The sequence below is a fragment of the Tachysurus fulvidraco genome, chromosome 22 (assembly GCF_022655615.1).
Source record: "Tachysurus fulvidraco isolate hzauxx_2018 chromosome 22, HZAU_PFXX_2.0, whole genome shotgun sequence".
Taxonomy (NCBI): domain Eukaryota; kingdom Metazoa; phylum Chordata; class Actinopteri; order Siluriformes; family Bagridae; genus Tachysurus; species Tachysurus fulvidraco.
In genome coordinates, this window is record NC_062539.1 from 9269611 (window position 1) to 9285031 (window position 15421).

The following is a 15421-nucleotide window of genomic DNA, read 5'->3' on the forward strand; positions in this document are numbered from 1 at the left end:
ATTAGTATAATAGTACTAAATTAAACTGACAAAACAATTTATTGTGAAGATGAAGCTAGATACACTACAACGATAATATCTTAGCACATGAAGTTATTTTAGAAATAGTTGTATTTATTTCTATGTTTTTATGATTACATTTTTACATTAATAAACATATTCATGGATACTATGACTAAATTAAATTATTATTTTCAGCATGCATTGTGTCATCAGGTTAAATTAAATTACATGGAATTTCTATGATATTAGTAAAAATGTCTGACAAAACAATTCATTGTGCACATGAAGGTGGATACAATTCAAATATAATATCTCAGCATGTGAAGATACTTTAGTAATAGTTATATTTATCTCTATGCTTTTATGATTACTATAAAATAAATTGTACATTAATGAACATGTTCATGGAGGTTTTGACTAATTTTAAACTTTAAATATTCTTTTTTCTATTCACATATATTTATGTTTATTTTAAGCATTTATTTATAAAATATCTGCCAACAGAATGAAAAATGTCAAGATAAATATGTCATTTTATTTATTTATTTATTTTTAAATTTTTCTGCACTATAGATTTAATAAGCCATCAGACTGTTCACCCTGCACCTGGAAAGCCAGCAATAACCCCTACAATCAGCAGCCCAATAATCAAATCTGTATTTTCACCTGTGTGCACATTTGACTGCAATTTTGACAATGACCTGTGCACATGGAGTCAGTTAGCGACTGATGTTTTTGACTGGACGAGACATAACGGTCCTACATCTACAGCACTGACTGGCCCTTCATCTGACCACACAACAGGAAGTAAGTGTCCTCATTTATTTAATAACTTTGAACTCTTCATTGAATGTACGGTAAAACTAAATAAATAATTAAAGAGACTTTGTTACTGTTTCCACAAATCATTGTAATGGAAATTTTGTCTTAATGTTGGAGGTATAAACTGTCATTTATTGATCATTCCATGCAGTCTAAAAAATGATGGAATTCACCATCAATGCCTCTATTCAATTTACTTCCTCCAACTCTCCATTACTAGCTGGTTACTACCTGTACATTGAGGGAGACGGCGCCACTCATGGAGACACAGCTCGTCTCCTCAGTGAGGAATGCTCTGATGTCCAACCCCAGTGTCTACAGTTCTGGTATCACATGTACGGGTCTAGCTGGACTATGGGACTGACTGTCTACCTGTTACATGGGAATGTCGCCCAGGAGGTTTGGAGAAAGAGAGAAAACCAGGGAAATGTCTGGCATCAGGCTCAAGTGGACATCACACCCAATAGCACATTCAGGGTCAGTTTAGCAAATTAATTTCAGTGTTTGTACTTGTTTATGTTCATTTTTGTTCAAGATTTTAAATGTACATTTTATTGTAGCAGTTTACACTAAAAAGATTATAAATAAGCTATTACTGATTATTGGAGAGTACAAGTATATGTCAATGCTGTGCTTTATATGAAGAGACAAGGGACATCTGAAATATTGATCATTTCAATCAATTAGATCTGTTTAGATCTGTCTGTGTGGCAAGCTTTAAAATCGCTAAAGCTGAAATGGAATCTTTTATTTTTAGATTTTATTTGAAGGACGCCGAGGAGACAATGCTAGGTCAGATGTGGCCCTGGACGACGTCTTAATATACAGAGGACAGTGTGAAGGTGCTTGTTAATTTTATGATCTATATCAGTGTTCAAAATTTTGGTTAATCCCACTAAAGGCTTCATATGAACAGAGGGGTTTTGTGCTAGTTTGAAGATGATAAATTTGCAATAGCTGGACTCTTATGAAAAGAGTTCTCCAAGTGTTTTTGATTGTTCAATAATGCAAACTTTCTAAAAAGATATTGCTTGTATTAATTTTTGTTGGGCACTTTATTTTACATGGTTCTATGTAGTATTTTGAAGAGTTACACCTGAAGGACAAACCAAAGCAATGTTTCTAAAAAAAAAAAAAAAATGTTTTCATGTTTTTTTTTTTTTAAAGATACCACTTTTTCTGCTTACTTTTTTATTAGTGCTACATTCATGTAAGAGTAGTCCTTAAGTTATTATTTTGAATATGCATTGTGTCACCTGTTTACATTCAATTAGATGAAATTAGTATAATAGTACTAAATTAAACTGACAAAACAATTTATTGTGAAGATGAAGCTAGATACACTACAACGATAATATCTTAGCACATGAAGTTATTTTAGAAATAGTTGTATTTATTTCTATGTTTTTATGATTACATTTTTACATTAATAAACATATTCATGGATACTATGACTAAATTAAATTATTATTTTCAGCATGCATTGTGTCATCAGGTTAAATTAAATTACATGGAATTACTATGATATTAGTAAAAATGTCTGACAAAACAATTCATTGTGCACATGAAGGTGGATACAATTCAAATATAATATCTCAGCATGTGAAGATACTTTAGTAATAGTTATATTTATCTCTATGCTTTTATGATTACTATAAAATAAATTGTACATTAATGAACATGTTCATGGAGGTTTTGACTAATTTTAAACTTTAAATAGTCTTTTTTCTATTCACATATATTTATGTTCATTTTAAGCATTTATTTATAAAATATCTGCCAACAGAATGAAAAATGTCAAGATAAATATGTCATTTTATGACTTTTTAATTTTTTAATTTTTCTGCACTATAGATTTAATAAGCCATCAGACTGTTCACCCTGCACCTGGAAAGCCAGCAATAACCCCTACAATCAGCAGCCCAATAATCAAATCTGTATTTTCACCTGTGTGCACATTTGACTGCAATTTTGACAATGACCTGTGCACATGGAGTCAGTTAGCGACTGATGTTTTTGACTGGACGAGACATAACGGTCCTACATCTACAGCACTGACTGGCCCTTCATCTGACCACACAACAGGAAGTAAGTGTCCTCATTTATTTAATAACTTTGAACTCTTCATTGAATGTACGGTAAAACTAAATAAATAATTAAAGAGACTTTGTTACTGTTTCCCCAATCATTTTAATGGAAATTTTGTCTTAATGTTGGAGGTATAAACTGTCATTTATTGATCATTCCATGCAGTCTAAAAAATGATGGAATTCACCATCAATGCCTCTATTCAATTTACTTCCTCCAACTCTCCATTACTAGCTGGTTACTACCTGTACATTGAGGGAGACAGCGCCACTCATGGAGACACAGCTCGTCTCCTCAGTGAGGAATGCTCTGATGTCCAACCCCAGTGTCTGCAGTTCTGGTATCACATGTACGGGTCTAGCTGGACTATGGGACTGACTGTCTACCTGTTACATGGGAATGTGGCCCAGGAGGTTTGGAGAAAGAGAGAAAACCAGGGAAATGTCTGGCATCAGGCTCAAGTGGACATCACACCCCATAGCACATTCAGGGTCAGTTTAGCAACATATTAATTTCAGTGTTTGTACTTGTTTATGATCATTTTTGTTCAAGATTTTAAATGTACATTTTATTGTAGCAGTTTACACTAAAAAGATTATAAATAAGCTATTACTGATTATTGGAGAGTACAGGTATATGTCAATGCTGTGCTTTATATGAAGAGACAAGGGACATCTTAAATATTGATCATTTCAATCAATTAGATCTGTTTAGATCCGTCTGTGTGGCAAGCTTTAAAATCACAAAAGCTGAAAAATTATGTTTGTTTTTTTTAGATTTTATTTGAAGGACGCCGAGGAGACAATGCTAGGTCAGATGTGGCCCTGGATGACGTCTTAATACACAGAGGACAGTGTGAAGGTGCTTGTTTAATTTTATGATCTATATCAGTGTTCACAATTTTGGTTAATCCCACTAAAGACTTTATATGAACAGAGGGGTTTTGTGCTAGTTTGAAGAAGATGATAAATTTGCAATAGCTGGACTCTTATGAAAAGAGTTCTCCAAGTGTTTTTGATTGTTCAATAATGCTAACTTTCTAAAAAGATGTTGCTTGTATTACTTTTTGTTGGGCACTTTATTTTACATGGTTCTATGTAGTATTTTGAAGAGTTACACCAGAAGGAAAAGCCAAAGCAATGTTTCTAAAAAAAAATGTTTTCATGTTTTTTTAAGATACCACTTTTTCTGCTTACTTTTTTTATTAGTGCTACATTCATGTAACAGTAGTCCTTAAGTTATTATTTTCAATATGCATTGTGTCACCTGTTTACATTCAATTAAATGGAATTAGTATAATATTACTAAATTAAACTGACAAAACAATTTATTGTGAAGATGAAGCTAGATACACTACAACGATAATATCTTAGCACATGAAGTTATTTTAGAATTAGTTATATTTATTTCTATGTTTTTATGATTACATTTTTAGATTAATAAACAAATTTGTGGATATTTTGACTAATTCTGAACTTGAAATAGTCTTGTTTTATTAACCTATATTTATGTTCATTTTAGACATTTATTTCTAAAATATTTGACAACACAATAAGAAATGTCAAGCTATAAATTTGTAAAACATGTGTGTATATTTTTTAATTTAAATGTTTTCTGCACTATAGATTTAATAAGCCATCAGACTGTTTCACCTGCACCTAATAAGCCAACAGTTATCCCTACAGTCACCAGCCCAACTACCAAATCTGCAGTCTCACCTGTGTGCACATTTGACTGCAATTTTGACAGTGACCTGGGCACATGGAGTCAGTTAGCGACCGATGTCTTTGACTGGACGAGACATAGCGGTCCTACATCTACAGCACTGACTGGCCCTTCATCTGACCACACAACAGGAAGTAAGTATCCTCATTTATTTAATAACTATGAAATCTTCATTGAATGTATGGTAAAACTAAATAAATAATTAAAGAGACTTTGTTACTGTTTTCCAAAATCATTGTAATGCAAATTTTGTCTTAATGTTGGAGGTATAAACTGTCAATTATTTTATTCATTCCATGCAGTCTAAAAAATTATGGAATACACCATCAATGCCTCTAATCAATTTACTTCCTCCAACTCTCCATGACTAGCTGGTTACTACCTGTACATTGAGGGAGACAGCGCCACTCATGGAGACACAGCTCGTCTCCTCAGTGAGGAATGCTCTGATGTCCAACCCCAGTGTCTGCAGTTCTGGTATCACATGTACGGGTCTAGCTGGACTATGGGACTGACTGTCTACCTGTTACATGGAAATGTGGCCCAGGAGGTTTGGAGAAAGAGAGAAAACCAGGGAAATGTCTGGCATCAGGCTCAAGTGGACATCACACCCAATAGCACATTCAGGGTCAGTTTAGCAACATATTAATTTCAGTATTTGTACTTGTTTATGTTCATTTTTGTTCAAGATTTTAAATGTACATTTTATTGTAGTGGTTTACATTAAAATAATATAAATAAGCTATTACTGATTATTGGAGAGTAAATGTATATGTCAATGCGGTGGTTTACATGAAGAGACAAGGGGCATTTTACATATTGATCATTTCAATCAAATGACTGATTAGATCTGTCTGCTTGGCAAGCTTTAAAATCGCTAAAGCTGAAAAATTATGTATTTTTTTTTTTAGATTTTATTTGAAGGACGCCGAGGAGACAATGCTAGGTCAGATGTGGCCCTGGACGACATCTTAATACACAGAGGACAGTGTGAAGGTGCTTGTTTAATTTTATGATCTATATCAGTGTTCAAAATTTTGGTTAATCCCACTAAAGGCTTCATATGAACAGAGGGGTTTCGTGCTAGTTTGAAGAAGATGATAAATTTGCAATAGCTGGACTCTTATGAAAAGAGTTCTCCAAGTGTTTTTGATTGTTCAATAATGCTAACTTTCTAAAAAGATATTGCTTGTATTACTTTTTGTTGGGCACTTTATTTTACATGGTTCTATGTAGTATTTTGAAGAGTTACACCTGAAGGACAAACCAAAGCAATGTTTCTAAAAAAAAAAAAAAAAAATGTTTTCATGGTTTTTTTTTTAAAGATACCACTTTTTCTGCTTACTTTTTTATTAGTGCTACATTCATGTAAGAGTAGTCCTTAAGTTATTATTTTGAATATGCATTGTGTCACCTGTTTACATTCAATTAGATGAAATTAGTATAATAGTACTAAATTAAACTGACAAAACAATTTATTGTGAAGATGAAGCTAGATACACTACAACGATAATATCTTAGCACATGAAGTTATTTTAGAAATAGTTGTATTTATTTCTATGTTTTTATGATTACATTTTTACATTAATAAACATATTCATGGATACTATGACTAAATTAAATTATTATTTTCAGCATGCATTGTGTCATCAGGTTAAATTAAATTACATGGAATTACTATGATATTAGTAAAAATGTCTGACAAAACAATTCATTGTGCACATGAAGGTGGATACAATTCAAATATAATATCTCAGCATGTGAAGATACTTTAGTAATAGTTATATTTATCTCTATGCTTTTATGATTACTATAAAATAAATTGTACATTAATGAACATGTTCATGGAGGTTTTGACTAATTTTAAACTTTAAATAGTCTTTTTTCAATTCACATATATTTATGTTCATTTTAAGCATTTATTTATAAAATATCTGCCAACAGAATGAAAAATGTCAAGATAAATATGTCATTTTATTTATTTATTTATTTATTTATTTATTTATTTATTTATTTATTTATTTATTCATTTTTCTGCACTATAGATTTAATAAGCCATCAGACTGTTCACCCTGCACCTGGAAAGCCAGCAATAACCCCTACAATCAGCAGCCCAATAATCAAATCTGTATTTTCACCTGTGTGCACATTTGACTGCAATTTTGACAATGACCTGTGCACATGGAGTCAGTTAGCGACTGATGTTTTTGACTGGACGAGACATAACGGTCCTACATCTACAGCACTGACTGGCCCTTCATCTGACCACACAACAGGAAGTAAGTGTCCTCATTTATTTAATAACTTTGAACTCTTCATTGAATGTACGGTAAAACTAAATAAATAATTAAAGAGACTTTGTTACTGTTTCCCCAATCATTTTAATGGAAATTTTGTCTTAATGTTGGAGGTATAAACTGTCATTTATTGATCATTCCATGCAGTCTAAAAAATGATGGAATTCACCATCAATGCCTCTATTCAATTTACTTCCTCCAACTCTCCATTACTAGCTGGTTACTACCTGTACATTGAGGGAGACAGCGCCACTCATGGAGACACAGCTCGTCTCCTCAGTGAGGAATGCTCAGATGTCCAACCCCAGTGTCTACAGTTCTGGTATCACATGTACGGGTCTAGCTGGACTATGGGACTGACTGTCTACCTGTTACATGGGAATGTGGCCCAGGAGGTTTGGAGAAAGAGAGAAAACCAGGGAAATGTCTGGCATCAGGCTCAAGTGGACATCACACCCCATAGCACATTCAGGGTCAGTTTAGCAACATATTAATTTCAGTGTTTGTACTTGTTTATGTTCATTTTTGTTCAAGATTTTAAATGTACATTTTATTGTAGCAGTTTACACTAAAAAGATTATAAATAAGCTATTACTGATTATTGGAGAGTACAGGTATATGTCAATGCGGTGCTTTATATGAAGAGACAAGGGACATCTTAAATATTGATCATTTCAATCAATTAGATCTGTTTAGATCTGTCTGTGTGGCAAGCTTTAAAATCACTAAAGCTGAAAAATTATGTATTTTTTTTTTTTAGATTTTATTTGAAGGACGCCGAGGAGACAATGCTAGGTCAGATGTGGCCCTGGACGACGTCTTAATACACAGAGGACAGTGTGAAGGTGCTTGTTTAATTTTATGATCTATATCAGTGTTCAAAATTTTGGTTAATCCCACTAAAGGCTTCATATGAACAGAGGGGTTTTGTGCTAGTTTGAAGATGATAAATTTGCAATAGCTGGACTCTTATGAAAAGAGTTCTCCAAGTGTTTTTGATTGTTCAATAATGCAAACTTTCTAAAAAGATATTGCTTGTATTACTTTTTGTTGGGCACTTAATTTTACATGGTTCTATGTAGTATTTTGAAGAGTTACACCTGAAGGACAAACCAAAGCAATGTTTCTAAAAAAAAAAAAAAAAATGTTTTCATGGTTTTTTTTTAAAAGATACCACTTTTTCTGCTTACTTTTTTATTAGTGCTACATTCATGTAAGAGTAGTCCTTAAGTTATTATTTTGAATATGCATTGTGTCACCTGTTTACATTCAATTAGATGAAATTAGTATAATAGTACTAAATTAAACTGACAAAACAATTTATTGTGAAGATGAAGCTAGATACACTACAACGATAATATCTTAGCACATGAAGTTATTTTAGAAATAGTTGTATTTATTTCTATGTTTTTATGATTACATTTTTACATTAATAAACATATTCATGGATACTATGACTAAATTAAATTATTATTTTCAGCATGCATTGTGTCATCAGGTTAAATTAAATTACATGGAATTACTATGATATTAGTAAAAATGTCTGACAAAACAATTCATTGTGCACATGAAGGTGGATACAATTCAAATATAATATCTCAGCATGTGAAGATACTTTAGTAATAGTTATATTTATCTCTATGCTTTTATGATTACTATAAAATAAATTGTACATTAATGAACATGTTCATGGAGGTTTTGACTAATTTTAAACTTTAAATAGTCTTTTTTCAATTCACATATATTTATGTTCATTTTAAGCATTTATTTATAAAATATCTGCCAACAGAATGAAAAATGTCAAGATAAATATGTCATTTTATTTATTTATTTATTTATTTATTTATTTATTTATTCATTTTTCTGCACTATAGATTTAATAAGCCATCAGACTGTTCACCCTGCACCTGGAAAGCCAGCAATAACCCCTACAATCAGCAGCCCAATAATCAAATCTGTATTTTCACCTGTGTGCACATTTGACTGCAATTTTGACAATGACCTGTGCACATGGAGTCAGTTAGCGACTGATGTTTTTGACTGGACGAGACATAACGGTCCTACATCTACAGCACTGACTGGCCCTTCATCTGACCACACAACAGGAAGTAAGTGTCCTCATTTATTTAATAACTTTGAACTCTTCATTGAATGTACGGTAAAACTAAATAAATAATTAAAGAGACTTTGTTACTGTTTCCACAAATCATTGTAATGGAAATTTTGTCTTAATGTTGGAGGTATAAACTGTCATTTATTGATCATTCCATGCAGTCTAAAAAATGATGGAATTCACCATCAATGCCTCTATTCAATTTACTTCCTCCAACTCTCCATTACTAGCTGGTTACTACCTGTACATTGAGGGAGACAGCGCCACTCATGGAGACACAGCTCGTCTCCTCAGTGAGGAATGCTCAGATGTCCAACCCCAGTGTCTACAGTTCTGGTATCACATGTACGGGTCTAGCTGGACTATGGGACTGACTGTCTACCTGTTACATGGGAATGTGGCCCAGGAGGTTTGGAGAAAGAGAGAAAACCAGGGAAATGTCTGGCATCAGGCTCAAGTGGACATCACACCCCATAGCACATTCAGGGTCAGTTTAGCAACATATTAATTTCAGTGTTTGTACTTGTTTATGTTCATTTTTGTTCAAGATTGTAAATGTACATTTTATTGTAGCAGTTTACACTAAAAAGATTATAAATAAGCTATTACTGATTATTGGAGAGTACAGGTATATGTCAATGCGGTGCTTTATATGAAGAGACAAGGGACATCTTAAATATTGATCATTTCAATCAATTAGATCTGTTTAGATCTGTCTGTGTGGCAAGCTTTAAAATCACTAAAGCTGAAAAATTATGTATTTTTTTTTTTAGATTTTATTTGAAGGACGCCGAGGAGACAATGCTAGGTCAGATGTGGCCCTGGACGACGTCTTAATACACAGAGGACAGTGTGAAGGTGCTTGTTTAATTTTATGATCTATATCAGTGTTCAAAATTTTGGTTAATCCCACTAAAGGCTTCATATGAACAGAGGGGTTTTGTGCTAGTTTGAAGATGATAAATTTGCAATAGCTGGACTCTTATGAAAAGAGTTCTCCAAGTGTTTTTGATTGTTCAATAATGCAAACTTTCTAAAAAGATATTGCTTGTATTACTTTTTGTTGGGCACTTTATTTTACATGGTTCTATGTAGTATTTTGAAGAGTTACACCTGAAGGACAAACCAAAGCAATGTTTCTAAAAAAAAAAAAAAATGTTTTCATGGTTTTTTTTTTAAAGATACCACTTTTTCTGCTTACTTTTTTATTAGTGCTACATTCATGTAAGAGTAGTCCTTAAGTTATTATTTTGAATATGCATTGTGTCACCTGTTTACATTCAATTAGATGAAATTAGTATAATAGTACTAAATTAAACTGACAAAACAATTTATTGTGAAGATGAAGCTAGATACACTACAACGATAATATCTTAGCACATGAAGTTATTTTAGAAATAGTTGTATTTATTTCTATGTTTTTATGATTACATTTTTACATTAATAAACATATTCATGGATACTATGACTAAATTAACTTATTATTTTCAGCATGCATTGTGTCATCAGGTTAAATTAAATTACATGGAATTACTATGATATTAGTAAAAATGTCTGACAAAACAATTCATTGTGCACATGAAGGTGGATACAATTCAAATATAATATCTCAGCATGTGAAGATACTTTAGTAATAGTTATATTTATCTCTATGCTTTTATGATTACTATAAAATAAATTGTACATTAATGAACATGTTCATGGAGGTTTTGACTAATTTTAAACTTTAAATAGTCTTTTTTCAATTCACATATATTTATGTTCATTTTAAGCATTTATTTATAAAATATCTGCCAACAGAATGAAAAATGTCAAGATAAATATGTCATTTTATTTATTTATTTATTTATTCATTTTTCTGCACTATAGATTTAATAAGCCATCAGACTGTTCACCCTGCACCTGGAAAGCCAGCAATAACCCCTACAATCAGCAGCCCAATAATCAAATCTGTATTTTCACCTGTGTGCACATTTGACTGCAATTTTGACAATGACCTGTGCACATGGAGTCAGTTAGCGACTGATGTTTTTGACTGGACGAGACATAACGGTCCTACATCTACAGCACTGACTGGCCCTTCATCTGACCACACAACAGGAAGTAAGTGTCCTCATTTATTTAATAACTTTGAACTCTTCATTGAATGTACGGTAAAACTAAATAAATAATTAAAGAGACTTTGTTACTGTTTCCCCAATCATTTTAATGGAAATTTTGTCTTAATGTTGGAGGTATAAACTGTCATTTATTGATCATTCCATGCAGTCTAAAAAATGATGGAATTCACCATCAATGCCTCTATTCAATTTACTTCCTCCAACTCTCCATTACTAGCTGGTTACTACCTGTACATTGAGGGAGACAGCGCCACTCATGGAGACACAGCTCGTCTCCTCAGTGAGGAATGCTCAGATGTCCAACCCCAGTGTCTACAGTTCTGGTATCACATGTACGGGTCTAGCTGGACTATGGGACTGACTGTCTACCTGTTACATGGGAATGTGGCCCAGGAGGTTTGGAGAAAGAGAGAAAACCAGGGAAATGTCTGGCATCAGGCTCAAGTGGACATCACACCCCATAGCACATTCAGGGTCAGTTTAGCAACATATTAATTTCAGTGTTTGTACTTGTTTATGTTCATTTTTGTTAAAGATTTTAAATGTACATTTTATTGTAGCAGTTTACACTAAAAAGATTATAAATAAGCTATTACTGATTATTGGAGAGTACAGGTATATGTCAATGCGGTGCTTTATATGAAGAGACAAGGGACATCTTAAATATTGATCATTTCAATCAATTAGATCTGTTTAGATCTGTCTGTGTGGCAAGCTTTAAAATCACTAAAGCTGAAAAATTATGTATTTTTTTTTTTAGATTTTATTTGAAGGACGCCGAGGAGACAATGCTAGGTCAGATGTGGCCCTGGACGACGTCTTAATACACAGAGGACAGTGTGAAGGTGCTTGTTTAATTTTATGATCTATATCAGTGTTCAAAATTTTGGTTAATCCCACTAAAGGCTTCATATGAACAGAGGGGTTTTGTGCTAGTTTGAAGAAGATGATAAATTTGCAATAGCTGGACTCTTATGAAAAGAGTTCTCCAAGTATTTTTGATTGTTCAATAATGCTAACTTTCTAAAAAGATATTGCTTGTATTACTTTTTGTTGGGCACTTAATTTTACATGGTTCTATGTAGTATTTTGAAGAGTTACACCAGAAGGAAAAGCCAAAGCAATGTTTCTAAAAAAAATGTTTTCATGTTTTTTTAAGATACCACTTTTTCTGGTTACTTTTTTATTAGTGCTACATTCATGTAACAGTAGTCCTTAAGTTATTATTTTCAATATGCATTGTGTCACCTGTTTACATTCAATTAAATGGAATTAGTATAATATTACTAAATTAAACTGACAAAACAATTTATTGTGAAGATGAAGCTAGATACACTACAACGATAATATCTTAGCACATGAAGTTATTTTAGAAATAGTTTTATTTATTTCAATGTTTTTATGATTACATTTTTAGATTAATAAACATATTCGTGGATATTTTGACTAATTCTGAACTTGAAATAGTCTTGTTTCATTAACCTACATTTATGTTCATTTTAGACATTTATTTCTAAAATATTTGACAACACAATAAGAAATGTCAAGCTATAAATTTGTAAAACATGTGTGTATATTTTTTAATTTAAATGTTTTCTGCACTATAGATTTAATAAGCCATCAGACTGTTTCACCTGCACCTGATAAGCCAACAGTAATCCCTACAGTCACCAGCCCAACTACCAAATCTGCAGTCTCACCTGTGTGCACGTTTGACTGCAATTTTGACAGTGACCTGTGCACATGGAGTCAGTTAGCGACCGATGTTTTTGACTGGACGAGACATAACGGTCCTACATCTACAGCACTGACTGGCCCTTCATCTGACCACACAACAGGAAGTAAGTATCCTCATTTATTTAATAACTATGAAATCTTCATTGAATGTACGGTAAAACTAAATAAATAATTAAAGAAACTTTGTTACTGTTTTCCAAAATCATTGTAATGCAAATTTTGTCTTAATGTTGGAGGTATAAACTGTCATTTATTGAAAAAAAATGGAATGGAATTCACCGTCAATGCCTCTAATCAATTTACTTCCTCCAACTCTCCATGACTAGCTGGTTACTACCTGTACATTGAGGGAGACAGCGCCACTCATGGAGACACAGCTCGTCTCCTTAGTGAGGAATGCTCTGATGTCCAACCCCAGTGTCTGCAGTTCTGGTATCACATGTACGGGTCTAGCTGGACTATGGGACTGACTGTCTACCTGTTACATGGGAATGTGGCACAGGAGGTTTGGAGAAAGAGAGAAAACCAGGGGAATGTCTGGCATCAGGCTCAAGTGGACATCACACCCCATAGCACATTCAGGGTCAGTCTGCTCAGAGATCTAGCAAGATCTAGCAAAAATCCTTGTGTGTTACATATCATTTAATATTAACAAACCAATAAAATTGGTCCATTTTAGATTTTATTTGAAGGACGCAGAGGACACAATGAAAGGTCAGATGTGGCAGTGGATGATGTCTCTTTCCACAGAGGACCCTGTGCAGGTATACACCTATAAACTGTCATATCTGCTACCTTTATTGTCAAAAAGCAATTTTTGATTAACAAAAATTAAAAAAATTATCTTTACTAGTTTGATTTCATGTTGTTTTTTCCATTTACAAGAATTGCCAATCGTTGTGTATTGAACATGCTTTTCACTTTTGCCAGTTAAATTATTTTGCATCTTTGTTATATTACAGATAATAATTAATAGTCTAATATATATTTAAAATAATTTGTGAATATATTCTTGCTTTGTATCATATAGATTTACTGAAACATGTGGCTGGTTCATCTACAACAGACATCACCCAATGGTAATCTCTATATTCAGCAACAAATCTCCAACTTCACATACTCATATACACCACTACAACCACAGCATACCATCCTTTCACAAATTTTAGCACCTGTGTCATAACATACCACCTATGTTAGTATCCTAATAGTCTGGGCCTTTGGCTTAAGTTAACAACCTTCCTTAACAAATGATTGATGTTGTTGAATATATTATTGTTTTGTTGTTAGATTATCTGAGAAAGTTAAAATTTTAATACAATTACTTTGTTACTGTACTCATGTTTATGCAAGTAACTGCACTTTAGAATTAGTTTTTTCTTGCACATAATATTTACTCTTACTCTTTGCATTTACTCTTTGCATTTCAAATGGAAAATCTGCACTGTCTATTCAGTCATTTCTACACTGTTGAATAAAATATGAACTCTAAACCATGATGAATGTTTGATACATTTTATTTCTTGCTGTTTGTACACATGCATACACTGTAAAAATTTGGAGTGGGATTTACTTGAAAAAAGCTTGGAAAGTTTTTTTCACTCAGAAAAGGCTAGTAAATTTACAAACATTTGTCAAGTAAAAGCCTAAACATAATTATTAGTAGGTTTAATTAGACATTTTTAAGTTAACTTTACTGGGAATTAACTTTACTTCCCAGTTAATTTTATTGACTCTTTGTTTGTAAATATTACTTAAGTAATGCTTATAAATATATTATGATTTATTGCATTTTTTAACACAAGAGCCTAGTTATCTTTTTAGTTATCCTGAGTGACCTTTACTTTAAATATTCTTTAAACATTACCTAACAATTTGTGATATATTATAACTGATGTCTTCAATAAAAAAAAACACTGACAGACATTTTCCTTTAGTACTTTTATTAAACTCCTGAAAAACAATTAAACAGAAGAAATGATAAAACAAATGGACAAACAGTCCATGTGAAACAGTCAGAGGTGGCAAAAGTACACACATCCTTTACTCAAGTAGAAGTACAGACACTCAATTTTTAAAAGACTCCAGTAAAAGTTGAAGTAGTGACTACACTCTTTTACTCAAGTTAAAGTAAAGAAGTATGGGCTCTGACATGTAAGTACAAGTATGTAAGTATGGGCTCTGACATGTATTTAAGTAAAAAGTTGCCGATACTTCTACCAGTTTAGTGTCATGCTGGTAACTGGACGTCATTCATTCATTAATTTTCTACCGCTTATCCGAACTTCTCGGGTCATGGGGAGCCTGTGCCTATGTCAGGCATCCTGGACGGAGTGCCAACCCATCACAGGGCACACACACTCTCATTCACTCACACACTCATATATATATAAGTTCCAAAAGTTTGGACACACCACCTTTTCAACAGGACAATGACCCCAAACACACCTCCAGGCTGTGTAAGGGCTATTTGACCATGAAGGAGAGTGATGGGGTGCTGCGCCAGATGACCTGGC

General features: G+C 32.8%; 1 protein-coding gene across 5 annotated transcripts in view; it reads left to right on the top strand.

The window, feature by feature from the left end:
• wu:fb63a08 (MAM and LDL-receptor class A domain-containing protein 1) overlaps positions 1 to 14404 on the top strand; it is a 35557-nt gene extending 21153 nt beyond the window's left edge. For 2 of the 5 annotated variants that reach the window (XM_047806674.1, XM_027143255.2), the window contains 22 exons: positions 577 to 810; positions 1046 to 1302; positions 1583 to 1667; positions 2680 to 2913; positions 3148 to 3404; positions 3690 to 3774; positions 4539 to 4772; positions 5010 to 5266; positions 5550 to 5634; positions 6684 to 6917; positions 7152 to 7408; positions 7696 to 7780; positions 8810 to 9043; positions 9279 to 9535; positions 9822 to 9906; positions 10918 to 11151; positions 11386 to 11642; positions 11929 to 12013; positions 12776 to 13009; positions 13232 to 13488; positions 13585 to 13669; positions 13936 to 14404. In XM_047806674.1, the coding sequence (XP_047662630.1) occupies positions 577 to 810; positions 1046 to 1302; positions 1583 to 1667; positions 2680 to 2913; positions 3148 to 3404; positions 3690 to 3774; positions 4539 to 4772; positions 5010 to 5266; positions 5550 to 5634; positions 6684 to 6917; positions 7152 to 7408; positions 7696 to 7780; positions 8810 to 9043; positions 9279 to 9535; positions 9822 to 9906; positions 10918 to 11151; positions 11386 to 11642; positions 11929 to 12013; positions 12776 to 13009; positions 13232 to 13488; positions 13585 to 13669; positions 13936 to 13988 (4085 nt within the window). In that variant the 3' untranslated portion in view covers positions 13989 to 14404. The remainder of the gene's footprint in view (positions 1 to 576; positions 811 to 1045; positions 1303 to 1582; positions 1668 to 2679; positions 2914 to 3147; positions 3405 to 3689; positions 3775 to 4538; positions 4773 to 5009; positions 5267 to 5549; positions 5635 to 6683; positions 6918 to 7151; positions 7409 to 7695; positions 7781 to 8809; positions 9044 to 9278; positions 9536 to 9821; positions 9907 to 10917; positions 11152 to 11385; positions 11643 to 11928; positions 12014 to 12775; positions 13010 to 13231; positions 13489 to 13584; positions 13670 to 13935) is intronic. The other 3 variants (XM_047806672.1, XM_047806673.1, XM_047806675.1) reach the window with 3 other exon arrangements.
• The last annotated feature ends 1017 nt before the right edge of the window (positions 14405 to 15421 follow it).